Source organism: Atractosteus spatula, chromosome 14, assembly GCF_055471065.1.
Source record: "Atractosteus spatula isolate fAtrSpa1 chromosome 14, fAtrSpa1.hap1, whole genome shotgun sequence".
Classification (NCBI taxonomy): Eukaryota; Metazoa; Chordata; class Actinopteri; order Semionotiformes; family Lepisosteidae; genus Atractosteus; species Atractosteus spatula.
The window spans coordinates 39,698,122-39,726,092 of NC_142719.1; the positions used below are offsets into that span (position 1 = coordinate 39,698,122).

The 27,971-nt window shown below is 39.1% G+C and overlaps 1 protein-coding gene across 1 annotated transcript in view; it reads right to left on the reverse strand.

Annotated features, from left to right (window-relative positions):
• unc5a (unc-5 netrin receptor A) overlaps positions 1–27,971 on the reverse strand; it is a 189,959-nt gene that overhangs the window by 72,703 nt on the left and 89,285 nt on the right. The window contains exon 2 of the mRNA XM_088933458.1: positions 6,104–6,349. Coding sequence (XP_088789584.1) covers positions 6,104–6,349 — 246 coding nt within the window. The remainder of the gene's footprint in view (positions 1–6,103; positions 6,350–27,971) is intronic.

Consider the following 27,971-nt stretch of genomic DNA (forward strand, 5'->3'; position numbering starts at 1 on the left):
ATCCACATGAATGCAATATTCTATTTTCCTTTTCCATTTCTAAATACATACTCCATTATTTCTTTTTGGAAGGATGGATGGGCCATTCTGTTTGAAAATAATATCTACAAAAGACAGGATCTCCTAACACAGTGCCATAATTCTCACAAATAGCCCTGCCAGTTAGCATTGATTTCTCTAGGCAGGAAACGTCTTTATGTGACAAAGTAAGAACCCCCTTCATCTTCATATGCTAGGGAAGAAAGTGGAGCAGACCACTCTGGGAGACAGAAGGGCCGGAAGACCAGAGCTAGACTGAGCAGTGAGAGCCAACAGGCAGCGATACACCACAAAGATAAGTTACTGTAGGCAGATACTGAGAATTGATAGACCCTACAGGTAAGATCAATACCATCTATAGATATTTTAAGGTGAAGGGCAAATTGTAACACTATTCTTGGCAAGAGCAACTTGCCAGAAACAAACAAAAAAAAGGCACAGAGATCACAGCCATGACAAGCCAGGCTCTGACAGCATTCTGAGGAATATCCCTACTAACTTTTTTAGAGTCATTCCATGTTCTGAAACCCATTTACATTATTTTAATTAAAAGCAGAACTCAAACTCAAACTTAAGTTACATCCTGCTGTCTACTCTGTAATATAGATAAAGAAATATATGTCTATGGACTTTTGTACCATAGTGCAACAAGCAAGGTAAGGTACCAACATACTAGACTCGTACTATTACCCTTACAAAATGACTTATAGAGAAAAAAAAAACCTTTTCTATAGAATAGTCCCAATTCTCTACACACACCTTTAGGATTTTTTTTACAAAAAGACTGGCATAGCTGAAAGGCCTCATCTATACTTTATTTCCATTGTAATTAAAAAAGGTTATACAGTAGATGAGTTGTGCATTTGAAATTTGTGAAGCTTTTAATAAGCAGAAAATATTGCTAAAATATTGCAGAAAGTATGACTTCTCTGTAATGTAAATTCAGTAAGAATTTAAAAATAAATCTATAAAAGGCAGATTAACACAATAAGATTAGCTATATGATTTAATGAGTGTAGATATGGGTATCCAGAACTGTGTAAAACTGCTGCTTAAAATGAAACTAATGCAACTAAACACCTATTATTACTGTTCTACAACGAACTAGAATAATTATGATGGCTCCAGCTATGCTTTATTTCTGTTGCAATTAAACATTGTAATGCCAACGTTTCTGTAATGTTGGGTATGTGATTTGTATTTATTGTGCTAAACAGACACAATTCTGGCTATGTGTTTACTGTGTAATTCAATTCTATTTATGTAACAAACTAATTTGCAACATACTGTAACTGGTTGTGGAGTTTTGTACCCATTTCTAATATACTGAACTTACTTCCATCTTACTATGCGGATTTTGCAATAATCTGTAATGAAAGGAATGGTCAAGCAACGAAAAAAAGTAAATTTTGTATTTATTTTCATATCACAAGAAGGTGTTAGCATTGCTCATCATTCTCCACACTGTCTGTTTATAACTCATTCCTGCATTTCTGACAGTGACACAAGTTTTGTGTTTCAAATGGTATAGTGCCATCAGGAGACATTTCCTCCTCTTAACTCCTGGTCGATTTTGCCAGTGCTGAGATCAGGTGTGGAATGAGGAGTTTTTCTGCTCTAAATTTAAATTTTGCATTAATCTTAGAACTGTTGTCAGTCTGTCTGAGACTGAGGGAGGTTAAACCACCTTCCTAAGGCACACAGAGAATCTTTTTTTTTTACATTTCTCAACAAAATAAAAAAATCGATTCTGTAAACCAAAACAGAAGTTCAAATGCTGTAATTATATACAATTGGTCCAGAATTATTTAGGACAACCAGTTCAATATAAATTTGGGGCCATTTTCTCATTTAGAAATAAACGACACAGCTTAAGAAAGTGTGTGATCGCCTTTTCAGCTCCTAGAGAAATTATCTACTTACCTACTGTACATTTTAGGCCACTCCTTTATGGTATGGTAAATCCTGGTTGAAATATTAACAAATAAAACTATTTGAGAGCTATGAATTCTCAACACCAAATCTCCCCCATCACGCTTCAATTCAGCTACTTCAATTTTTAATGCCATAAAGTACAACATTTTCTGAATTGGAAGAAACCTATTGAAGAGATACAAAATGAAGTTAAAGCATGGCCTTATTTTACTTATTGATTAGACATATTTGTGTCAATTTCCTCTGTCTTCCTTTTACGGCCATCTAAATGAAACTGTTTAGCAGCTTAGCAGTGGTTCAATTTAAGAATATTATACAATGGCCCTTGATTTTGCTTTTTTGAATTTGTCATTAGGCTCTTTTTCAGTGCTGATTGTTTCTTGCCTAGGCAACAGATAATTGCTCCACATCTCTCAAACAATCAGAAAGCATGATTCACCGTTCTATTGATTTAAAGACCCTGTGATGTCTCCAGTTTATTTCAAAATATATCGGCAATTCAGGGGAGCAGGTGATTTAAGGTCCAGCTTCCAGTGTGGACAGTACATATTAGGAAAAAAGACCGATCAGAATCACACTTCAGCTTCTCAGAAATTTTCATATTTATATCTTGGGCCAGCATTTTCATCTGCATAAGCTAATAAAACAATTACTTTAACCAGACATGTTAGATTTAAGTATATGTGTCCACACTTGTACTCACTATCAAGCACTGTCAAATATTCACTGTTTTACTAAGAAATAATGGCTATAAAGACAAAAATATTTTAAAACACTGGCCATATAATATAAATAAATCACAAACACCACTGTGGTTCTCTCTTCTATCTATATTAAAACTGCTTATATTAAAAGTCTGATCACAGTTCATATAAATGTGATTAAAAAAAAGCCAGCTTTTTTCAAATCTAATCTAAGCTTTAATTATGGAAAGAATGAACAAAACAACACACTGATAATCAGAAAAGCTCAGAGTGTAGTTTTCAGATTTATTTTATATGACATTCTGGTCTGCCATTTATTGCCAGTGGAGGGGAAAAGGTTGTGGGATTTGAGGCAAATAAATGAAAGGGGCCATCAAATTACTTCCCAAATTCCTAATATTTCAAGCAAGAGGGATTGGGTTATCAAAAACCCTGGTCACTAAGTAGTCCTGACAGGATTAAGTTTACAGGTTCTGGGGGATTGAGGTAAGTAGCTCAGAAAAGCACCTTTACTCTGCCATCTGGCATCTTCACATCCTCGGTCTTTTCTAATGCTCTCTTGTGACAAATCCATCCTTTGTAGAGTCTTAGAAAATCAGGATGTGGCTCAGAACTCCATGGCTGTGTATAGAGACCCTTGAGGTTCCATGGAAACCAACAACAAGTACTGCAACAAAAGAAACGTTACAGCAACTCCATTGGCACCAATCTCAGTAGTGAGACTGTACCATCCAGCTGCAATTGCAGATCATTAAAAGCTGTCTCTGTACTGTAGTAGTGGTCACACAAAGCAGCCATTCCACTTTTGGGGTTTTAGGAGCTTTTGAATCGGTTATTATCCTTATTTTTAATGGTATTTGATGAGGCTATATTAAGTTGGAAGAGGGTTTTTACATTTTATTTGCCATTTGGAATATTTAAGAGCTAGGTACTGTAGGTAGGTCACTTTTCAGGCCATTAAGGCCCATGGGTCAAATGAGGGACAAGGGCCCCTGGAGGCGGAGGTGATGTGGTCAGCATCACGCTCCGGTCGGCCTATTACCCCCCGGAAGGATTAACCCCCTGGTACCCATTTGGAAAGCAGGCTGAGTGGACCTGGAAGCCGTCTGGAAGGAATTAGAACAAGCTACAGTGCTTTCCCCTACCTGGGATTGAACGTGGGGCCTTCCGGTCAGGAGCTAGACGTCCTTGCCGTCTGAGCTTCCACGGCTTTAGAGCTGCAGTAGCAGTGCGGTATTTGACAAAAACTGAAACCGCTTTTCTGCTTCGGCCAGCTTGCTGCAGCACATCCTTCCCACTGCCTCGAGGCCACTCTTTTGTGACTATAGGCGACGCCCTCTAAAATTCACCACTTTACAGGCAGATGGTCATTTGCTCTCGAAAGTAATTTCTGCCATTACCAAACCCAAATACTGTGTGGCGTAAATGCCGTGTTGTTCATTTCGAAACATTACTCTGACATTTTGTTAAGCTGTTATATGCTTAATAAATTTTATTCATACATTTAATACCTATATCCAATTGAACTGAAATTTTAAACTAAATGACGATGATAATCTCTATAGCTGTTTGTATGAGACAGAATTACCCAGTGGAAGACTTTAGCTAGAATAACTAAAGTCTATTAAAATGACTATAGGCTGCCAAAAATAACACGTCTTGTGAAAATATGCCTTTTTCATTATTTCCAACCTCCTCCTCCTTAACAGTTTAGTTGTTTTAACGGTCTGTAGGCTTTCTGCTGTAAATGCGAAGTGTTAAGTTACAAATCCGCTCTGAATCACAGCTCAGCAGTGACAGACGCATCTATTTTTAAGTTTGGATTTACACTGGAGCCTTTCCGAGTTAAACTGCTCTTGGAACAAACACGTGGTGGGTGCATGGTGTACCGACTTGAGGAAATGGGTTCAGACCTTGCGGAAATGATCTTGTTACACTGACAACAGAAACGCACTGCAAACATAGCACCATCAGGCTAAACAACAGAAACTCTGGGCTTGACAGGAAACAAGGAAAACAGAGAAAACAAATAACTGAACAAAACTATGGCACAGGTTAACTATCTGTGTGAGTGAGGTATGGGTTGGTTAAATTTCATTTACCTGTACTGTATATTAGATTTCTTGAACAGAATCTAAAGATAAAGTTTATAACTAATAAAACAAATACTGCTGCTAATGATGATGATAAATGCAAAAATAAATAAAAGCAGGGAAGGTACTGTTCATAATTATAGATGTAAAAATGAAGGAACTGTTCCATAAATTAAGAAGACACATAAAAGGAGACTTTTCTTGCCCAATGTTTTCTCCATCAGAAATATACAATAATACATCAAGGTTAATAATTCATTTAAGACTAGCTGCTAAAGCAAGAATCCTGCTAGAATGTCTGTACACTGGTTATTTCTGGACAGTTCTTTGGCAACACATAAATATAATGTAGAGACACGTTATGTTAAAATCAGGACCAAGTGCTGTGAAATTCAAGGACAAACTACCAGATGATGACATTATTGTGTCTGCTGTGTTTTGTTCTGGGCGTTTCTTGGAGCTGTTGTATTACTTCTGTGTCAAGACTGCTCATTTTAACATGATAAGGAACAAATTCAGGAGCCCGAAAGAAATCACACAGTCATGCACTTTGGTTGGTAAGCAGCTTGAGATAATGTTTTAGTTTTGCACCGCCTAGCCAGACCACGAAAATGAGACTAACATAACCACACGGTCCAAAGAACTACTGCAAGGGCAGGGACAGGGAGGAGGGAAGGATGCCTCAGACGCCTGTTAAAATAAGTGATTTTTACCTTATTATACAGCCTTCCCTCATCAGTGGCAGGTGTGCAAACCAGAGAACTCACTCGTTCAGCAGTTTTCAGAGTGGGAACAAGTCTTCCCAGCCGCGGAACACCCTCTCTCGTACAGTACATGGTTCTGCCCGTGGAAACTTTCAGAACGTGCTCAGCTCCTCCAGCCACTCATGGCTCTGTGCTGTTGTCTTGCCTCTCTCAGCGCCTAGCTAGATGCGAATTTTCACAAATGCGCGGGTGATTGCAAATCTTTATTTTTAATCATTTGTGCAATGATTTAACAGCTTCTGCATGTTGAACTGTCAGGCCTGTAATTTTATTTTCAAATTTTTGAAGGGAGAAATTTGCAAGTTCTGTTCGTTATGGAACCTAATGCTCTATTTCCCATGTTCTCAAGTATTCACCAGCTGTGGTTTTGCCAAACACAAGGGTTTTAAGGAATGTAATCCCTTCAGTTGCCAAGGAAAGTCTACAACTGCTTGAGCAGGGTGGAGGGATTTGCCCTCTCTCCGGGACAACACTCTGTAATGAACACCACCCTACAGTATACTTATCCTACAAACAAACGGTGAAATTCTTTACAATGGGCCCTGTGGATGGGACTGGGAAGAGTCACGCTGCCACGCCCGCACGCCCATACCTGTCGCTGGGTCGACCGTGCGCTCGATCATGTGGTCATCCTGGTGCACCCACTCTCCGTTGCACTTGAAGTAGATCTGAGTGGCCGGGGTGGAGCGGCAGGTCAGGGTTACGGGCTTGTTCTTGACGATATAGACGTCGTCCGGCTCCACCAGGAAGTGAGGCAGCAGGTCTGAAAAGGCTGCTGGGAGGGGGTTCGTCGCAGTGGCAATGTGTTGGGCATCTGTGAGAAGTAAAGAAAATGTCGCTCAATGAAGGGTCACAGCACATTATTAATCCAAGAAATCAAGTAGTTAAAACATTACTTGAAGGATCTCAGGGAGCGGGTTTCGACGATGTGTCTGGATAGTTCCATACACCCTATTTATCATCTATTTTTGTTTCATACATCTTCACTTCATAACCACAGAATAAAGGCATGCATCCCTTCTCAATAGCACCACTGTGCTGCAAGATTTGCATTAAAGACAGACAATAGCACATATTTATAATGTGTTTTAAATAAACAGAAATGATGGTCTTTTTACTTTTTGCAAAAAAGATACACAATTACAGTATATTTGGGCAATATGGAATACTGCTTTCATGCTCAGAAGTATATTAGAATAAGAATAGAGTGCCAATCTATTATTCTTCTATTCTTTCGCAGCAGAGCAGGGTAAAGAACAGCAGATTACCAGTCTATATTGTGCTGGCATTGAGTTGTTAAAACAGACTAAAACACGCAATGCAGTATCATTGGTGTAGCAGGAATTCTTTGACAGAAATTCTCACAGAAACACAATTGAGAAGGTGGGGTGTTTATATTTTTTTTCTATACTTGGTTGTGAAATATATATATATAAAAAAACCAAAATGCAAATCAGATGAATTTATTTTGTCAGCTTTAACAGCCAAAGGGAAAAGAACAATGGAATGATCTTGACAACTGCTGACAACAATGGAAGAAAAACTAAAGCAATAGGCAAAGACTTGCAGTTACTATAAATTTTATATGTGTAGCATCCTGGGTTGGCATTTGGATAGAGTCTGGGATGTGCTACCTGAATTAATATTAGGTTATTAATATTAATATTAGATTAATATTCCTAGGCAGAGAAATAAACTGTGCTGTGTCCAGACAATGCCATCATCATGACTGTGAAGTTCAAGGTTATGTAATCCTAAATCCTGGCACTCCTGTGAGCAATCAGGGCAGAAATAGGCCTGAGCAGACAATTCGACTGTCAGGCCCGGATGGAGTATGTGTGGCCTTGTCAGAACAAGCCTGAAGCACGGGCATGTCTTAGAACTACTGTTAATCACGCTCTTCTCAGATCAGAGCAACGGTGCTGGGGGCCAGACATTTTCTGCTGAAAGGCTGCAACACTTCACAAACATTACATGTCTCGTTTCTAGGAGGTTTTAACTCCTACATAATTTAATGGACAGCAGATTGCCAAACCAGAGAAAGGCTGTGCAGTTCTTTAAAATCTTTCACTTTATATCTATCACTTCCATGGTGTTGGGTGAAAAAAAAGATCCCTCATTTGTAAACATTTACAGTCTTTCACGTTCACTTGTAGACCTTGCAGAGTCGAGACATTTTCCACGCAATAGAACACAGCAATAAACAGAACGTGAAAGGCTTCATCCTTTTTTGACACATTTCTCCTGTGTGTAAAGCCATGTGCCAGGTTGAAGCATCTCAACAGTAGCCCCAGCTTGTTATTAGATGTCAAAGAGTATTATTGATTGTTTTCATGCTGCAGGTAAAATCCGGTGCAGGTACATTGAGAGTTCCTTAGGTAATCCAGGGATTCTAAATCTCTCCACAGCTTCTAGTTGCTCCGTATGGGCTAGAAACTCTACAGCAGTCATCACCTTCCTGTCAGAGACACTTGCAATCAATGCTATTTGTTTCTGCATAAAATAGTATGATTGTAAACGCAGATGACCGGCTCATCTCTCGTTGGCCTCATGTAATGAAACAGTCTAAAGAATACATAAATTAATTAAAGATAAAAAGTGATTTTTCGGTTTCTTTTTTCAAACCGCTTATGTCTCACATACTTTACACCAACAGAAACAGGAGAATAATGAAAAAGAATGCACACACTGGCAGAAAACATATTAGGAATATGTTGATGCCTGGTCTTTCTTATTTTTACCGTCAACAAGCTTTGACCTTTATGTAGCACCAAGCTGCAGACTGGACTGAAGATTGCAATTGTAACTGACACCTGCTTCAAAACAAAAAACACTGCATTCTTTATGCAGGGAGGAGTGCTTGCATGACATGCCTAGAAGGCTTGCTATCTGACCTCCTACCTCACCGATTTTCCCCTCATACAGCAACAGTGCATCTAACAGGTCTTTGAAAGCCATCTTAATGAATATGCAGCACAGACAGCGCCTGTTCCCTGTTACGTAGCCCTAAGACTACTAGAAAACATTTAATGGTATTTCAGCTAGAAGGAATATGAACGTTTAGTTTATTATATGTTGTCTTGCACTAGAATTATCTTTATGGCATTGTATTAAGATCTAAACTGTATTTTGATGCAATATTCTGTCTGATCAAAGCTGAAAAAGAGCTAAAAGATATGGACATTGCACCCAAGACATCAAAAACACAAACAAAAGTGTAGGTGGTACAATTATATGCAGTCACACACTTCCAATTTTGATAGACAGATCTAATTAGAATTAGATTAAAAGAGATTACATTGCACAGGGAAAATGAAACCTTCAGAAAAAAACAACCTTTTCCTTCTTCTTCATTTTTCTGCTATTCTCATGGGGCTCTAAGTTGTTGGTATTGTTGTTTAGCTGAAGGAGTGCCTTTCTTAAAGAACCTGCCACAGTTTCTTACAATGCACTCACGATTCTGCACAGCACTTCGACAGGCAACTCGTGTCCAGTACTGCTGGTTTTCAACAGCATTTTCTCTGATGCTTCTCTCCATAATTGAATGCTGTTGCCTTACCTTCTTTGAGTCCAAGACTTCCTGATGCAAACATGGTGTGTAAGAAAGTCTCCAGCACATATTTACTTTAAATAACTTATTTCCTCAGTAGCACAGGTGATGAATAAAGCTTCAAATGACTATATAATCACTGAAGCTGTTCATTAATTAATATCTCAATTTTCCATTATAATTTGTACTTAGTTTCAGTTAAACAAATGTCTAAAGGTTTTTAAGCATGAGCTATAAAGAGGGTTAACTAAAACACATCAACAGGCAATAATGTATAACAAGTACACTCACAAATTTCATATTTATATATATATCAAAAAATATATATTTTATCAATGTATATATTTACTGTATATCTTTTTTTTGCAACTGTACTGCCTGTCTGACAATTTGCATATGAAATGTTGCCTGGAGAAAAAGCTAATCCCAGGTGTTACTAAACATGGAAAACATGCAAAACATGTTTGCAGCAAGAAGGCCTGATTAAAAAAACAACAACAAAATTATCAACAAAAAGTATTAGTGGTGGGTGTTTGTCTGGCAAGAAGAGTCAAAACAAAACCACAGGTCACGGGAGAGAGGCCTAAATCCTAAAATTAAACCTCCTTTATGTAGAGAATAATAATAATTTACCATGGGAAATCCAATGCCAGTGAAAGGCTTTACATTTCTGGCCTGAACCTTCAGTTCTTCTGTCTCTTGGAAATCCTTAGCTACTCAGTTCTCTTTTCAGGTACCGGCTGTCCACTCAGAGAGCTCAGCCCAGGTCAGGGACAATATTAGCTGGCTCTACAACACCATCCTGCTCAGAGAAATTATCTGGCTGGCAAAACACATGTCATATTAATGTCATCCTTGCAGATTCCCTTTGTCATCCCTCTGCCAGCGAGCAGCTTGCTAATTCATCAGAGTGAAATACAGTGAGCGCACGGTGGCACTCACTGAACCCCTGCTAATGTATCATGTACGCGTTTAACTCTTAATGAAAACTAAATGTTCTGTGTCCAATGAGGGACATCTATCACTTCCCACAACCCTTCTGAGATTCCCCCCTATTATATTTGGCAGGGTGATGAAACGGAAAAACACAAATTATTTTTTTCCAGCCCCATATTATGTTCTTTCGTACCTGCAGAGCAAAAAGCCTCTCCGAGTACCCTGACAAGTGAACGATGAGCATCTTTGATGTTACAAAATGCAATTAAAATTTCCAAAGTATAGTAATAACTCCCTAATGGCCACTTACACTTTAGGATACTTAGTGCACTTGTTTTATTTAGTCTCCTTGCATTCGTGTGCTTAAGGTGACCCATTTAGCAGGACACTCCATCTTCGGCTGCCATGCCATTATCTTTGCTTGGGCACCTCCATTTATATTTATTAGGTTTTGAAACAGAAGCTTGGGGTTAGAGCTCGGAGTGGGGAAAGAACTTTGGTTGAAATTCACTTCCTGTCACGTAGCCAGAAGTCCACCCTGCCTGCACCCAAGCACACCATGGGATGAGATTATAATATATGCATACAAAATAAAAAGCAACTATAAATTTAAGTCAACAGCTCAGGCTAAGGAGAGCTGGTATAGTCTGAACTCATTCTCTTTTTCTCTTTTTTTCTGGCCTGACACAGAACATATGACTCTTTTAGAAAGAGCATAAGGCACGCCTGTGGCGCTTTTCTGTTACTGCTTCTGGAAGATGTGAATGGAATACAAAATGGTCAAACCTGGACAGTTTTGTTTTCTGAAGGCAAAAACACATGAATGGCGATGAAGACAAATCCAGCAACAATAAGCGCTAAAGGCCTGGATCAACCTTAACTCACCTGCTGACAACTAAACCATAAACCTGCTGCTCAGTAGCTCAATGATATGACACACCCCTGCTGCACAAAGTGGAAGACACATATGGTATAAGAACATGGGACATTGTAGCTGAGAAGTTGAAATGTGAGGCTATGAAAAGAAAAAAAAGCACTGTTACATGAAGAGCTATAGCAATGTATATTTTATGTTATTTTATAATTGCATTATAGCCAGCAGTTCTATCACATTACAACTCACAACTGGAAACCCACTGAAGCTCAGCAGTTATGACCATGGTCAGTACTTGGATGGGAGATGAGATGCTGCTGGAAGAGGTATCAGAGGGGCCAGTAGGGGGCGCTCACCATGTAGTGTGTGGGTCCTATTCCCCTAGTATAGGGGGACTACGCTATACTGTAAAAAAAAGTTGCCATCATTTGAATGAGACCATTTCATTTCATGAGATCATTTGAGTGCAGTATCCAGAAAAGTGCTAAATGTAAGGAATTATTATTATTGCATTATTTAAGGTCGTTTTTTTCTGTTAAGTAATGAAACAAAACCCACTATTGGTACCAGTAAACATATTTCTTTTCAAACGATGATTTCTGAGTTCCATGTGGTTTAAGATTATTCGATTCCTCATTATGAGCAGGGAACTTGGGTACCTCAGCAGTTCCTCAAGATATAACGCACTTAAAAGCTGGACTTGCCTGCTTCACTGAGCTACACAATCATGTTTAATTTAATGCCTATTATGAATCTTAGTTGCTTTTGTTGTTGAGGTCTTTTTATTTTATTATCAGTACTGTTTTAATTCTGCTAGGTACACCTCCGCATCCAAACTCTGTTAGGAATAGATATGAATTACAGAAGCATTTCATTAATACAACACTTTAAATGCAAACATCCTATTCCCCTTAGCCAGCTTGTAAAAAATAAGTTAAATCAAGAGAGCGCCAGAGCAACATTTGAAGTTTAAATGTATAACCCTTATATCTGCTATTTATAAAAGATTATTTCAGAATGGACCTTCTCAGCCCTAATGTAATTTAAAGTATAGGTTATCTTCAATTTTGTATGTCCCTTGGCATTGTTTTTTAGAGGTGTTAACCTCGGTGTCCAGGCTAAATTTTACTATGGGCTTGTACAATCTGGCCTTCCTAAATCTCCCACTTGATTCAAATGGTGAATCAATTGCTCATTTCTTCTGATCATCTGTGTAATGGGGCTGCTGGCTAGAGTGGGTACCATCTGCAACCCAGGTGGGTGCTGCACTTCATCACTGGATAGGGTGGGTCACCCCCTATATGTGAATCACTTTGGGATCCATCTGGATGAAAAGTACAATACACATGCAAGCGATTAAACCATAATTAATTAAACCATTATTAAAGCTTCACATCCGGCGGCCTGCAGCAGAGAACTCAATGTTTTGTCCATTAAAAACCATCACAGAAGCCCATTCTTTTTTGGAGGTACATTAAAATGGTAACAAAAGAGATGAGGCCATTTGGCCGACCGAGCCTGTTTGGCAGTTTATTAATCCGAGGATCTCACCCAGCCATTTCTTGAAAGAAGCCAGGACATCGGCCATTACATGTTAGTTAGCAAGTCCCCTGCGGTGTTTGAGGGGAAGAAACCCACTCTCCAGTGCGCTAATTAACACCTCATTTTCAGAGCGTGATACAAGAGCGATGGGCTCCATTCCCGCTATTCTCTGAATAATACAGGCAGGCCAGAAGTCCCGCCGCGTTTCTAATGTGGTGCTCCAAGATCTCTTAGGAAACGTGCTCAGGTCTTACAAATGAGGCGACGCCAGAATTTGACCAAAATGATAGCTATTAGTATGAAAAATGTTTCTTTCCTAGTATACTTGACATGACGAGCAGAAAAAGAAGATGTTTATTCAAATACCTCTCCAAACCTTCATATTTTTGTATACCTACATGTATGTTCAAGCACATTGCTAGGAGACAAAAAAAACAAAAGGTAGGAAGGCTGTTCCTCATGGTCCCTTGCGTTTCTTACCCTTTTGGAGCCAATTAAAATATTTTATCTGTGTCACGTCCCTGAAGGAAGGCATCATTGAGCAATCACCAGGCATAATTTACATCACAATGATGAATGACAGCTATAACATGTGTTTTATTACACCATCAGCGCTTTACAATGTCTTTAGCAATTAATTTAATTAAAATTGCTGTCCAGAATATGAAACCATTTCATATTCCAGTGATTTAACAACATAACCACAACGGCATTCATATTAAAAAGCCTTGCTCTGTAAATGTATTTCTTAATGGATTTTCTTTTTTCCCCTCTTCTTCTTTCTTGCAATTATTTTGCATTTCTCTTTCAGCCTCTAGGCGAAGGGTAAGATGGATCTGGGACTGTCACTGATCGGAGCACACCAGTTAAGTCAAAGGAATTTGTTCCACCAGGAGGCAGACAGACTTAAATACCACATACAGATTAACAACCACAATTCATTTTGTTGTTGGAGAAAAAGATTGTTCTGCGATGAAGTCATCAGTTCTTAACACCACTGCAAAACAAATTTTATTTACAGTGGTGCTCTGAAAGAGAGCTGGGCTTCTTAAAAGGTCTCCCTAGGAAGAAAGACATATTTTCAGAATTTCCTTTGCTAAGGTACGGGAATACTATGAATCAGAAATCTTCTGTTAAAAAATTCAGCTTTTTTTTACTGTCTTGGCTAAGGTTGCCCATATCCTTAAAATGAACCCAGAAAAAGACATACAAATGTTCTTTCTCCAGGGCCTAAGCACATTCGGAAAAAAGAAAAAGTACAAAAATCTACATCAAGCATCAATGTCTTTCCTTTCTCTATGGAAAGATGGAGTTTCTCTGACAACAGCAGCAAAAGCAAGTTTTAAGACAGATGTTATTGCTTTTTTCATCTCATTATTTTTTCCACTTTTGGTGGCTGTCTGAAAGGAAAGAGCCACAATGGCGCATCTGAGCGAACTGCTTCACGGACAGACCCATTCTTGCTCCCTGTGCACTCAGCAAGTTTCTCTGATCATGTGAACACAAACAAGAAGCAAACAATCCAATTAGGCATCTAGATTCTCATGCATGCTGAGACAGCCCCCTGAGGAGAAACACCGTGACAGAATCTTGGTTTTTAAATGTTTTATCATAAAGTTCTTGACACCCACAGCACAAAAAATCTCACGCAGGAGGCTAAATTATTCATAAACTTGGGTGTTTATCGGCATATTTCTTTGTGCAACTCACCCACTTTGGTCCTGCTAAGAACTGATTTTTTTGTGCCTGTTCAGGACTGAGCTAAAAGCACTCTCAGTAAACCTATTAGCTTTACGTGTAGTAATAAAATGTTAAAGATTCATAAAGACTATGCAAACCATTGCTTTGTATAAAGAATATGTAATTTCCAGAACTTATACTACAGTCTGTGCTAACTATGTTAGAAACTTTATAAGAAGTTGTGGTCATTCCATACTAAATATCTAAATTCTTCGAAACCTGAAAAATAATAAACAGTATTATGGCACTGACTGAACAGCAATTGGTTTGCATTTGTGACAAATTACATGCTATCAACAATGGGTAGATTGCTCTCCCTTTAGTTAAAGTTTACCAAAGATGACTTGTACAGTATACAGCACAATGGAGGCTTGCATACTGTAACGCATACAGGCACCATTGCAGGTTGTTCGAGCCGGCTTACCAGCGCTGTGACGTCACCGCCCTTCCCTGTGAATAGCAGGGACCGCAGCTGTCAGGCTGAGGGGAGATTTCCCTTTAGCTCAACTGGCTGGGTCCCTGTTGAGTGACGCTGGAGGCCCCGGTTCGAGCCCCCAGCGGTGGAGGGGCCGACCTGAGGCGGCAGCAGTGAGGGCACATACCCATGTGAACCCATAAATTAATGTACACTAATGTAGCGCTTCGGGGTTCACGTAGGTATGAGCCCTCGCCACTGCCGCCTCAGGTCGGCCCCCCCACCCCGACAGCTGCGGTCCCTGCTATTCACAGGGAAGGGCGGTGACGTCACCGTGCTGGTAAGCCGGCTCAAACAACCTGCAATGGTGGCCGTATGCGTTACAATACAATAAACAGTCAACAGGATTTTCCCCCTAAAAATGCAGAAAATCATTTGATATACAATGAAAGCACAGTGGATACTAGTTGCCTGTATTTCATTCATATTTCCACAGAGCCAATGCCAGCCTCTTTCAAAGCATTTCCAGATAAGTTTTTTTTTATGTACAGTATAACAATATATAATATACACCAATTAGCCTTAAATCTTGCTATGCCACAACAGCTACAGTAGTTTCTTTCAGAGGATGGTGAATTTGTAAATGAACAGCAATTTTCAGGTAAATGCACACTGTCGTCGAATAGCTGTAAAGTACTATATAGCAAATAATCACACGGCAATCACACTAATCAAAGGTGTAAACTACCTAGGAAGTCCAAACAACGGCATATTTCACTTAGAAAAAAACACCTTCCAGAGAGTTATGGGAAAACAAAGATCTTGAACACGAAAAAACAGGACAGTGCCTGACACACTTGTATGTCAAACAACTTTAAAAAAAACCTTGGAAAAACATTGATTGTAAATATGTCTGAAGCATGCATAGAATAAAAACACAATGGGCATTTATTAGTGGCTTCTTTAATCCTCTGACAACTACGTTTAAAAGATGGATACCAATTACCGTAAAGGTAAATTTTAAAGTGTGGTTAAATCAAATATTTAAATGTGTATATCAGAATGGACACACTTGGAGTCACTAAATCCTTTTCTAGCAATAAATATTTCAGGGTGATCTAGATCTGGAGTTTTTCCTGGGTTGTATAATTTCATGGTAACTGAAAGTAAAGATGTCCCCTTGGGTGGATGCTGGTCCTTTGCAGGTTAATCCCCCAGCTCCTACAGCAGTCGTACAGTTAGGCTGATTGATGCACTCAGGGTAAAGACCAGAGTCTGCACTGGAGACATGAATTTTCCACTACATGAAAGTGCACTCATAACCTTGAACAAGAGATGCCTCTTTCCCCAAAAGTACAGCTGTTGAAGCCAATACCATGGATTCATTCAAGAAATGGCTGGGTTTGACCACTCTCTCCACATCAGTTAATTACCAATGTCTAATTTAGACAGGTGGGTGGAACGTCCTCCTCTTGTTTGTCACCATTCTTATATTTTTAATGCCTGACTCTCCAATACAGGCTCCCTAGTCCTGAACTCTAATAAGAACTCCGAGTTGCCTCCCGGCTTCTCATCACAATATTTATGCTGCCGGGCGTTTCAAAGTGCCGGTGTTGAAATACAAATGGATGCAAAGTGTGTGCAACACATCGCAACTTCAGAAAGGTAAAAGAGAGAAGGTCATTCGGCTCATCTATCTCATTCAGTCGCTGGTGGCTAGGTGATGTAAGGCTCTCATCCAGCTAGTTCTTGAAAGAAGCCAGGGTATCAGCTTCATCAACACGGCTAGGAAGTTAGTCGCAGACTTTCAGTTTTTTTCCCCAGATTCGATTCTTTTAACCTGTCCGAGCAGGGCATTCCTTTAAACCCGGGAACGTGCAGAAGTACTACGCAGAAGTGCCTAGAAATGGTGCAGCCTGCCAGACAGTGTGTGGATCCCTTAACAGCCTTCAGTCCCTGCCGGGATCGTGGAAGGCAATGAGCCCTGACCACAGGAGAGCACTAAATGTCAACATACAAATGGCATTTATTACATATTTTAAAGGGCAATTGCTCAGAAAAAGGCATAGCGTGTATTTATTCGATCATTCTGACCTGACAATAAATATCTACCCATCAAAGGTGTGTTTCTCTGTGGTTTTGTTATCTGGCAAACCTGACAGTATAATCAAGTGACACTACATCTTAAGAGACTAAACTTGCACCATAAATGAATGGAATCGGAACATAAGAAAAATCAAAACAAGTACCGATAAGCTTTCAGAGTGGAGTATGAATAAGACCACCTTTTTTGCATTTTGTTGTGTATTGTTTCCATATCCTATATTATATTTTATATGAGCTTCGGTTTTTTTTCCTAGGGTTTCTGGAAAGATTCTCCTGAAGGCAGGAGTGCAAAGAGGTGAGTGACTGGAGAAGGTGGAGTACTTGGACGGCGCTTGGGCTGCAGTAGTCAGAGCTTTGCTCATGGCCTTCAGAGCACTATGTGACGTTGGCCTGCTTCCCTGCCATTCTTATCTACAAACAGCCTTATGTACCCTTTTCAGAAACTATTTTCCCTGGAATAATTACAAGGAATGGCAAACAATCTGAGGATAATCAAAAACAGAGACTGTGAGAAAACACATAATGGAATATGCAGCACCGAAAGAAAAAGCATGAAGTTCTGAACTCATCCTTTGAACATACTTCTACAAGAGAGCTGAACTTCTGCCTGTAACATTTCTGCAGTTTACACAGCATCACCACTCTTTTCAATTCTACAGAACCGTCAGAAGAGGAGATGGAAAGGGCTCTATTTAAAAGTAGAACTTGGATCAAATTGATTTTAAATTCCAATTCTGTACTGGTAGTAGAGTAAAAAACATAAAAGGTGTGAAAGACTAATGAGGTTCCCCTAGCTGCTCCCCTGAACTCTGTATTTCTTTTAAATTTTACCTTGTCTTTCATTATTTTTCTCTATGGTCTTGTCTCACTGGAAATTGGTACGAGTGCAGCTAACTGATTAGCAACATGAAGCTGGCTTTTCAAACAACAAAACTGTATACCTACTGTACATGAAGCGAAAAGATATACTTCATATAAATATACACTTTGAAAGCCCTTTTGTTTTATATCACAGAGCAAACAATAACCATTGTTCAGGAAACTTTTATAATGGAAATTTTAAAGTCCTATTTCTATCACTGCTACTACTATGATAATTTTATTTTTTTAGAAATTGAGCTCTGTAAAAAAAAATCTAAGTTTTATTCATCAAGCAAAGTGATTGAAAAGTGAAAAAAGAGAAAGTACTTTTCTTTCTCTTGGGATCTCAAATGGGATCTTCACAGGCATTTTCATAAATCTTCCATGCGTAATTTCTTCAGATGATGTCATACAGAATTTTTACAGAACACATTTCAAAATGCATCTGTCTTAGCCACTTTGGGGTACAGACTATAAATTCTATGCAACTTTCAGCATTAACGAATGATTAACAAATAACAACAGCAGCACCAACGATTTTGACATTACATTCAAATTACTGCTCTCAACTTGCTTAAGGCTTGCCCTGTAAGATAAAGGAACCGCTGTATCCAGTGTAGGCTGTGATTTGATCTGGGGTCTGATACCTTGGAAATAACCAGACCCTGCTGGTGACTAGGATCTGAGATGGGGTTGATGTCTCACCAGAAAAGCACCACCAGACTGTGTACAATATATTTAATTTGACATTCTGTGTTAGAGTTGAGATTCTGCATAGCACGTAACCTACATATTAGAGTTTTTTTTTTAAAGTAAGAACCTCCTATTTTAAAATTTTCCTTATTTTCCTTATAATTTAAATGGCGGTAGCAATGTGAACTTGGTTCGAGGTTTCCTTTCATGCATACTAAGTATAACACGGCAACATTTAAAGTAACCTAAAACCTTCCATCCTGCACCACACCTCACATTGCCCTTGTGATGCACTGTTGAATGATGAACAACCACAAGTACAGACTTTTACAAAAAGGTGTCCATGTGCATTTGAGGTAACAGATGCCTCTTGTTATGGGAAGAATAGCACTGAACTGTCAGCTCACAATAACAGCTATGATTTCCACCCATATGGTCCCTCCTATTGCAAGGACACATCCCCCCCAAAGTTCTGTATTTGTTTTATGGGAGTGGTAAACAAATCTAAGCACTGAGATAAGTGCTCTTTTTAAGTTTGCACCCAGCAATTAAACATCACTTCTGCAATCCACAGAGATGCAATAAAATATACAGAAGTTATTATATTCATTTTGTTATATCGTCTCTCTTTGGTAACATACAGTTTGCAGTTTATTTATAGCATTACTAAAATTAACGTCCACTGAATTTTTTTATTAAATCGCTACATTTTCTACTAACTTTCTAAAGAACTGGTTTCACCTCAGTTATCCCAGTGATGCTTAATCAGAAGGAAATTATTTCTATACATAATTATCCAAATCACCTGCCATATCCCACTGGGATTGTATGTAATTAAGAACTCCGAGAAAGGTTCAAAAGGTTGCAGTGGTTTTATACTTTCAGAAGATTTTTTTTTCTATCAGAAATAACACAAGTGAGAACCATACAATTAACATACCTCTTAGACATATGGTACTTTGAAATGTGAGGGCCCTCTCTGACACTGCACAGCACTGGAATTAGTATCCGCTTTTCGCACAATATACGTTTTATGGATAAGACACAAAGGCATGGTAAAATACCAGCAGGACATAAAAGCATTACGTTAAAAGCTAGTGAGCTTGAGTAGCAAATAATTACTATGGCATAAGAAAATGCAAAGCTTATCTTCGTAATATGTGCACATGTCTTGTATTACCATGTGTCCTTGGTCTAAAGTCCATGATTAGCACACCTTGGGGACTCAGGTAATACTATACAGTTTTTAACATTGTTAAGATATTGCTATCCTGGAGAGGTCACCATAGTCCCTGACAGTGGAAGACACTCTGTATGAGAATGTTGTAGGGCTTCACAGTCTTTGAACATATTTAATCCTGTTGGCTGTGTGTCCAGAGGCACCTGCCACACCTGCTCTTTAAGAAGAAGCATTATCACTCTGAGCTAGGTGATATATTTGTCCTCAGTAACTCTGCCAGCATACCACCCCCCCACCCCGACAACACACACACACATGCAAATAGCGTCAATCGGTTTACGCACCCTTTTTCCTACTCATTCTCTATATGGCTTTTGTTTCCTCTGCCATCTTCAAACAGGATCTAGATCCTGTAAAATTCTTACATTCTCATTAACCCATTTTAATGTGGTGGTAAAACGTAACTAAAAAATACCCTAGTGCTTGTCGGATTTTGTTTATTTACTGCAAATAGGAATTCCTAGAGATGTAATGCATGCATTTCAGAGCAGTGTTCAATGATAATAAAACACACCAGGGTTTTTAAAACGCCAAAGTTCAGTTGCAGAGTTATGAGTACAGATCAACTAGGAAGTGAAGGGAAATAAGGTCGTAAGGCCTTGAAGAATCAGCCTCACCTCTATAGAGAGTGGAGATTACAAGCAGTTTCTGAATTAAAAGCACAGAATATCTGAATTAAAAGCACAGAGGCCTGATGTTTGTACTGTGATCTATGACTAGATGGATGACTTCATCTTCCAAATCCAATTGATAAGAAAACATGAACATTCAATAAAACGTGGCTTTTTATTAAAAAAATTAAGAGGCAATTTAAGCCCTACATTCTCCAATGCCAGTGAAATAAATGAGACCAATAACGCAGAAGTGGTGAGGCAGTAGGGTGGGGAGGGTGAGAAGAAATAATTTTGAACCAGCATATTTTTTAATCTAATTATTGATCATCCCTTGAGCTAAAAATGTTTTAAAACAAGACACTTGGCAGCAGTGTGGCACTATTACCAATGGCACTCAAATATCTGGCATCAGAAAACTGAAAAGAAAATCACGCCAGACAACAGGCTGTGTCATGAAGAATTTGACACAAATCAAATCTGGTTTGAGCTGAACGTGTGCAATAATTTACCCCCCCTTGTGCTATTTCTCACCTGCCTTTGGAGTGGAAGTGCTGCTCACGAGCAATAAAGGTGACTGTAGTAGCTTCCCTTTCGTTTCCCTCGTTTCCCTCCCTAGACTTAATTTTATCTCCTCCCTTCCAAAACTTTTGTCCCCTGGATTTCTCTTTAAAGCATCTGTCCCCTTTGGCACCTTTCCTTTCAAGAAGTGCTAATGAGCCATTTACCTTGTCACAGCTGTGAAACATCTGGAAGACACTTGACGGCCATTTTCAGCAGACCGGCACAAGCAATAATGCAGTTTTGTGTACAGCATGTATCTTGTTATAAGAGCAGCAAATCACAGAGTTGAAACTGAGCTCCATTACAAATGCATGGCAGTTCTAATTGTTTGCCGTTATTCCCTGTGTTACTTTCTCAAATGTTTAGAGGAAATACATTTTACATTTCCCCCCTCAGTTCCTGCACATCACATTGGTATTGTAATGTATAAAACTGCCATCAAACAGACCATGCAAATATGACTATTTCTATCGCTTATAGCTGGGAATTATTCCATAAAATGTGATCATGGAAAGCGTAATTACTTATCATTTTTACCGAATCTTTAATTATCTATCTTTATATATATATTTAAAAATATTCTATCTTGTTGTGCATTGCTTTCTCTTCAGACTCCATTTTATCACTATTATGATGATTTCAGCGCTTTTTACTATTCTGTAAAATAGATTTTAGATTCAATATATATATCCTTTCATTTACATATACTCAGCATCAAATTGTCAAGGAACAGTTCTTTCCGGGCCCTATGCGGACGACACGATCCGAAAGGTGAAGAAACAATAGGGAAAAATATCATGCAGGAGTCGGTCAGGAGACAGGGGGGCGTGTCCATGCAGTGCTGGTGTCCGGGGGGAGTGAATCCAGGGCGAACAATCCAAGGGTAAATCCAGAGGGGGAATCCAAGACGGGAGGTTTAGTCCAAGACCAGGGGATCCATCCGAGGTTAAAACCAGAACCGGGTCGGGACCGGCGGGGCAGGGAATCAGGAACAGGAAACTAAAACCATAACGGAGCCAGACGCGGCAGGACCCCCGGGCTCTCACGACGCGGAAATCAACGAGAAGCCCCGGGCAAACGCCTGCGTCTGGCTTTAAAGGTGGAACTAAAGACGGGCTGGAACAAGGAACAGGTGTGGGGAATGGGACAGAACGAGGAAGGGCTGGAGCGCCCTTAAGAGGAGGAGTAACGATCGTGACACAAATGGCACACCACTTATTACTGCAACAAAGTTATTATAGTATTATTATAAATTTGTCACAAATAAAATATCAATCTGTAGCATGTGCACTAACACTATATTGAAATCACATGACATGACATTAATAAATTCATTAAGATGAATAAAATCTATCGTCTGGAATGATCAACAGGGGGATCTACTGTAAAAGTCACAGGCTAGTAGTGAATACAGCCACCACTGGAACTGGACCAGTACTGGAGCAGTAAGACATTTTGTTAACATTTGCAACACATGTCACGATGCAGATGTTGTCTTGTAGGAGTTTTTTCCATTCCTCTTCTTGAGCCCAAGCTAGCATGTGTCTGTCACCAGTCTCTGATCCCTGGGTGCCCCACTTCATCTCAGCCCATCCTAGAAATGTTCAACTGGTTTCCAGTAGGGGCAACCATAGAAAAAAATGCTTCATGCTTGTCTCACAAGAAAACCCTTCTCACATGAGCAACGTGAGGATGCAAATTGTCTTGCATGAGCTCTCAAGTGAGAATCTAGGATGTGATCGATATGATATAGCGCCAGACAGGCACGTTCTGTAACGGCTAGACACTCCTGCCTAGACCATCACACCTGGACCTCCCTATCAATTAGTCTCTGCATGTCGACCATTAACATCACTCTGCATGTCTCACCACACTCCGAGATCTCCATCTCCAAAAATACTGCAAGTCACTAAGTTTAACTCAGGCAAACAAAGTTAAAATCCATCATTTGCTCACTTATTTGAAATATTTTCCCTCACAGTTAGGCCCTTGGTTTTTTGAGAACAGACATCTGACATGACATTAAACTTCCCACACTAGCAGTTTGCAAGATGGAATAAGAAGCCCAGATGTATTGTTCTTTGATGCAATATAATCCTTTTGCAAGCTTAACCAGTGTGTGTGGTTTTCATTGCTCCACAGCAGGCCACATCTACTGGTGGATTATAAGCACAATGATGATAAAGTTATCAAAGTATGGCACATTTAACATTACTAAAACAAATAATAACTGCTGACAGATGTGATATCATTAACTGTCTGTATTGGAATACCACAAGCTGCGATCTTGAAAGAATGGACAAAACCAGGCCTTATCTTTCTGAAAATTGATCTAGCAAGCCCACAGGAATAGTAGGTAAAAGGAAGTGTGATGTGCCAATGAATCCAGTGGAGAGAAAATAGCAAAAAAAAGAGTTATTTTCTCTTTCAACATTCCTTGTGGACTAATGCTTTGAGTTTCAATCACTGACAGCATATCATCCTTTGAAAGAAAGACTATGTTCCAGACTGAAATCCTAGATATACGACTTAAAAGCTGAAACACACTCCCACCACCAATGCCATTACAATTACTTTATGCAAATGCAGCTTGTTGCTTTTGTGTAGCACTCACATCACTTCGAGCAGACCCTGTTTGTCTGCAGTGTTCTAATACAATGCAGATTGTGCCAAGATAAACATCAGTTTAAACCTACGGGTATGCCGTTGGTATCTGGTTGCAGCAGCTGGGGGAATTCATTTTCTGCTCACAAAACAGCCTGAATTATCTTTGCAAAATTTGTTTTAGCTATTGCTGCCTACTGCCAGCCGCCCTCCCCCCACCCAACACACACTTCCAGTCTCACCTCTGAGGCGATGAGGAGTCCAACTGATTGGTTCAACTATCTAACTAAATCCATATCTGCGGGAGCTTTCATTTCTAATTAGATTTTTTTTTCCTGAAGTATGTCGCCTCTTTCTCCACCAAGAAAACACAGAATGGATTCATCCGCATCATCCCAGGTGGTGAAAAATAATCAATCGCAATAAAATTAATTAAAAGAACTACTTAAGACGGCAGATTCTTGAACAAAGAAGGCTATGAGGGCACCTGACTCATATAATAAATCTGTCATGATGAAGCGACTCCAATGGATTTCTTCAGAATCAACAGTGAAAGTTCCGCTAATGTAAAAACTTCCACTCTGGCTATTTTGTCTAAGTGCTGTGTAGTTTGCACTGAACCCAGTGCACATAAGCTATTCTAACTGTCTATTGACACTTAAAATAGTAAATGAGAAAAAAAAACTGTGCCAGGCCCTTTTCAAATGCTTGTAAAAAACTCACTTAGAAAAAAAAACAAATACAAATTCCGTGACTGAAAATAATGGTGTCAAGATGAAAATCCCACTGGGTGCTGCTGTCCTATTCTGTTAGTGTTTAAATACCTTATTCTGATGTTTTCCTTTATCTTTTAAGCCTGTGTGGAGGCCAGTAACCTTAATGCATGCCCACAACAGAGCAAATTTATTGCCACAAAGCCAAAATGTTTAACATGTAGAAACGCCTACATTTCTTCTTTCTCCTCAGCTTGGCACAATGGGATCAACTCACAGCAAGCATGACAAATAACAGCCCCTGCCTTCTTTTTTAACCTCCCCCTGTAGGAAAGCAATCATCGTCTGTTTTATTTTTAATAGCTGCTGCTTCCATTGGGACCAAGCATAACATAATGGGTGCACTTTAATACAAAAAATATATACAGTGGATGCAGAGAGAATTACGCTGCTCAGCATGCCAGCTTCCAACATATTTCTGCCCACTTTCTTATTGCTTTTCATTTAGATCAAGTTTAGAAGAAAATTAAAACTCACATTCACAGCACAGTGCTTACAGTCATTGCTACAGTATGTGTCCAGATAAGGACACAAATGAACATTTTAACACAGATTTCAGTAGTGTAGTCTGTATGACTGGAAGATACCATTAAATAGGGGAAGCTGGTATAAAGAAAACCAAAATTTTAAAATTCCATTGCCTCTCTCTTCCAGGAGTCTCAGAGCTTGTTATCATGAGCTTGGGGGTAGCTTATAGCACTTTCTACTGTGAATTTACAGTTTTTGCATGTTCACACACCTGGTGATGAAGCATTACCCATAATAAGTCATTAGACTGTTTATAAGGCCTCATGACATTGTTATAAAAGTACAATAATTTCATACTTCAGGCACCTTAATGAAGTAACAAAAATAAAAAAGGCCCATAGGATTTTTTCAATTTAATGGTTATTTTGTTCAGCAATCACAATCCATTCTTTTGTCGAAAAGATATTCTATTACAACATAAAACCATAGAAAAGGTTTATAACAGTCATTTATTTCACAAAAGCTACGTCACTGAATTCGATCTTAACTGCAAGGATATATCTTTAAGCAATATTGCGTATGGTGTAGACTGAGGCATTCTTGTTTGCTTTATAGGTTTCATGTTAGTTGTACTTTTTACAAGATAAACAGCAGAGATATAAAATTGCTCCCTGTGAGAGCCATGGTCTTGAATACACAACACACAACAACAGATGCACAGAAGGCCTTGTGGTGGCCTACATCATGGTGTCTGAAAAAATAAAAGGTATTCTTATTTTGTTTTATTTGAGATGACGATAAGATGACAGGGGATCAGAAAGTCTGGGACAGCAGAGTTATACCGTTAATAACACCACCTGATAAATTAGGTGGGAAGACAAGTTACTGCTGATAAAAATCCCATTCTGTAAAGAATGACTGGGAATCTTATTTTTTCTCTGCCTTTCCAAGTTTGTCCCTCAGGGATGCGTTTATCTCTCTGCTTTTCACAGACAGAGACATTTTTGGCGCTGAAACTCAATTTATTTTTTCACTTAACTGTCACATCAATGACAGGTAATTTATGGCAACTGCACTAGCTAACTGATCCAGTGAAAAGGAAATTTATAAAAAGAAGAATGTACCCACCTCTTTGAGAAGGAGGAATGGCGCAAGAGAACTGACAAAGAATTTTTGGATCCCTGTTAACTATTCCGTCTATTTTCCTGGGGGACACCGAGATCCTGCTTCTCTGGAGTTGAGTGACTGCTTCTTCACAGCCCATATTTGATTTCAACAGTTCATAAATCAGGCTCTAACTATATCAAAATAATCTGGATTGTATGTTTAAAGTAAAATTGTGATTTAACATGTGGAAACAATACATTTGTGCATTCCTTTAAATATGGCACCATGTATTCACCCTTTTTTCTGTTTTTAAGGATCACCACATCTTCTTTTAAAGGCACTGCATAAAATATAATTATTACAATTCCTAAAAGTTCTTTAGGAGACCTCATGTGTCCTATTAGGGGAAAATTCTAACAGGAGGAGGACCTTATTCCTGTATCTTGACACAGTTCTATTCGTTTCATGTTAGTTTAATTAAAAATGACCCAATAATGTCAAACAATAAAACAGATGCATTTTTAACTTTATTCATTTCGAGTTTCTTACGTCTGCACCTTGGAACATTAATCTGGCTTTCTTTATTTACATTTGACGTGGACTTAAAACGCACAAACTGTTGAATCTACACACTCAACTGCATCTTTGTTGCCTGCAGATCGTTTTATTTGCTTCATTTCTTTCCACTTCACGGTTCTCTCTTTGCAGCCATTGTGGGACCTCCCACTTCTATCAGCCGTGATCTTTTTCTTCGAATATCTCAGGTGTCCACTCTGCTCTGTGAAGTTACCCTGCATGACTGCTTACAGGATCAGGTCGCTCGGCCAGAGTGCCGTGAGCTCCGCCTCTCTTCTCAAGGGCTTTTAAACTTTAATAATCCCAGAGGTGGCCATGTCATTCTGAGGCTCTGTTCTATTTTTTTCAATCCTCAGACAACTTTATCATCCAGCCCGCAGTACTGCGGAAATCTCTTTTAAAAGTTTAGATACCTCACAGCATTGATAAAAGCAGATACCAAGATATGTTTATCACACGACACTGATTTCAATTTGAAGGTTTAGATCTTGTTAGATCTTGTTTTTAGATGTTTTCTTTCTCTCTTCCAATGCTTTGTCACAGTGCACTGGCTGCAGCTTGGACTGACATTTTCCCTGAACCTCTTTAGAGGTTAAAAATACATGCATTTAGACATATTCCACAAAGACAGGTCTTGTTGGGGGAATAAGGGGGTGTGATATTGCCATTGTTTCCTTCTTAATCTAAAATATTCCAAAATTACCATGATGACATTCATATCTCAAGGCAATTCCAGCTTAAAATCACTACTGTATATCTGCACATTCCATGCACCATTCTGTAGCTGGAAAAAAGATCATAGAAAAAAACAATATTTGTGAACTGTAAATTCATTCAATTTTCCATTAAGCACTGCAACATTTTTTACCATCAGTATTTTGTATCGCATTTCTATAACAATTCTAACAATAATCCTAGTCATAATTATCATCAAGTTAATTCTTCACTATAACAATTTCCCAAAGATGAGGGGACTAGGGACTACACTGTAATTCTACGGGTATGGCCCTTAAGAAGGTAATAGATTTGCAAGAATAAATTTGCTAGTAAGGAAGCTAAGTCTGAAACTGAGCCTTTATGAGAGCATTCCAGACATGATTTTCATTTCTAGACCCACTGCTTTCTACAGAGGTAACAAAAGGACAGTGGAACAACGGCAACAATTTAGCTCAGCTTCGCCAAGTGCGTTTTTCTAAAAGTTTTGAGGGTGTCATGATTTTTATGCATAACATTCCCTTTGCATATCCTCAACTTGTAGTTTTCTAAGCTTTATGCTGTTCCATCAAAGCATGTTATTTTGCTATGTGCCCGGGAACGCTCTGAAGATCAAATTCAGCAAATTCACTTTGTTAACCACGGGAAGAGCGGAGCCACCGAGAAGGGAGGACTGTCTGGCTGCTCGCCCCCCACAGAGACAACAGCAGGTACTGATGTGAAGAACGAACATCTTTCAGTATGTTTCTGCACGTCAAGGTGAGCAGTATAATACCCCTCATTATTGAGGCAACAAAGACAGAGGTGGGGAGATGGGGGACTGAAGGATTCCTGCTGAGATTGTCTTCAAAATCTGGCTCACAAACTTCTTCTTTTATGTCTTATCTTGCAAAAAAAAAGACAGCTGGACAATTTTCTGGTTGCTACGGACAGCTGAAGAACGCCTCAATAAAAATGTGACTGGCCTGCGCTACAATTCAGGTCATTGTCACAGTAAAACAATGGCCAGAAAACATTATTCCATGTGTCATACTTAAAATAGTGATAAAGGAAGCTGTTTTT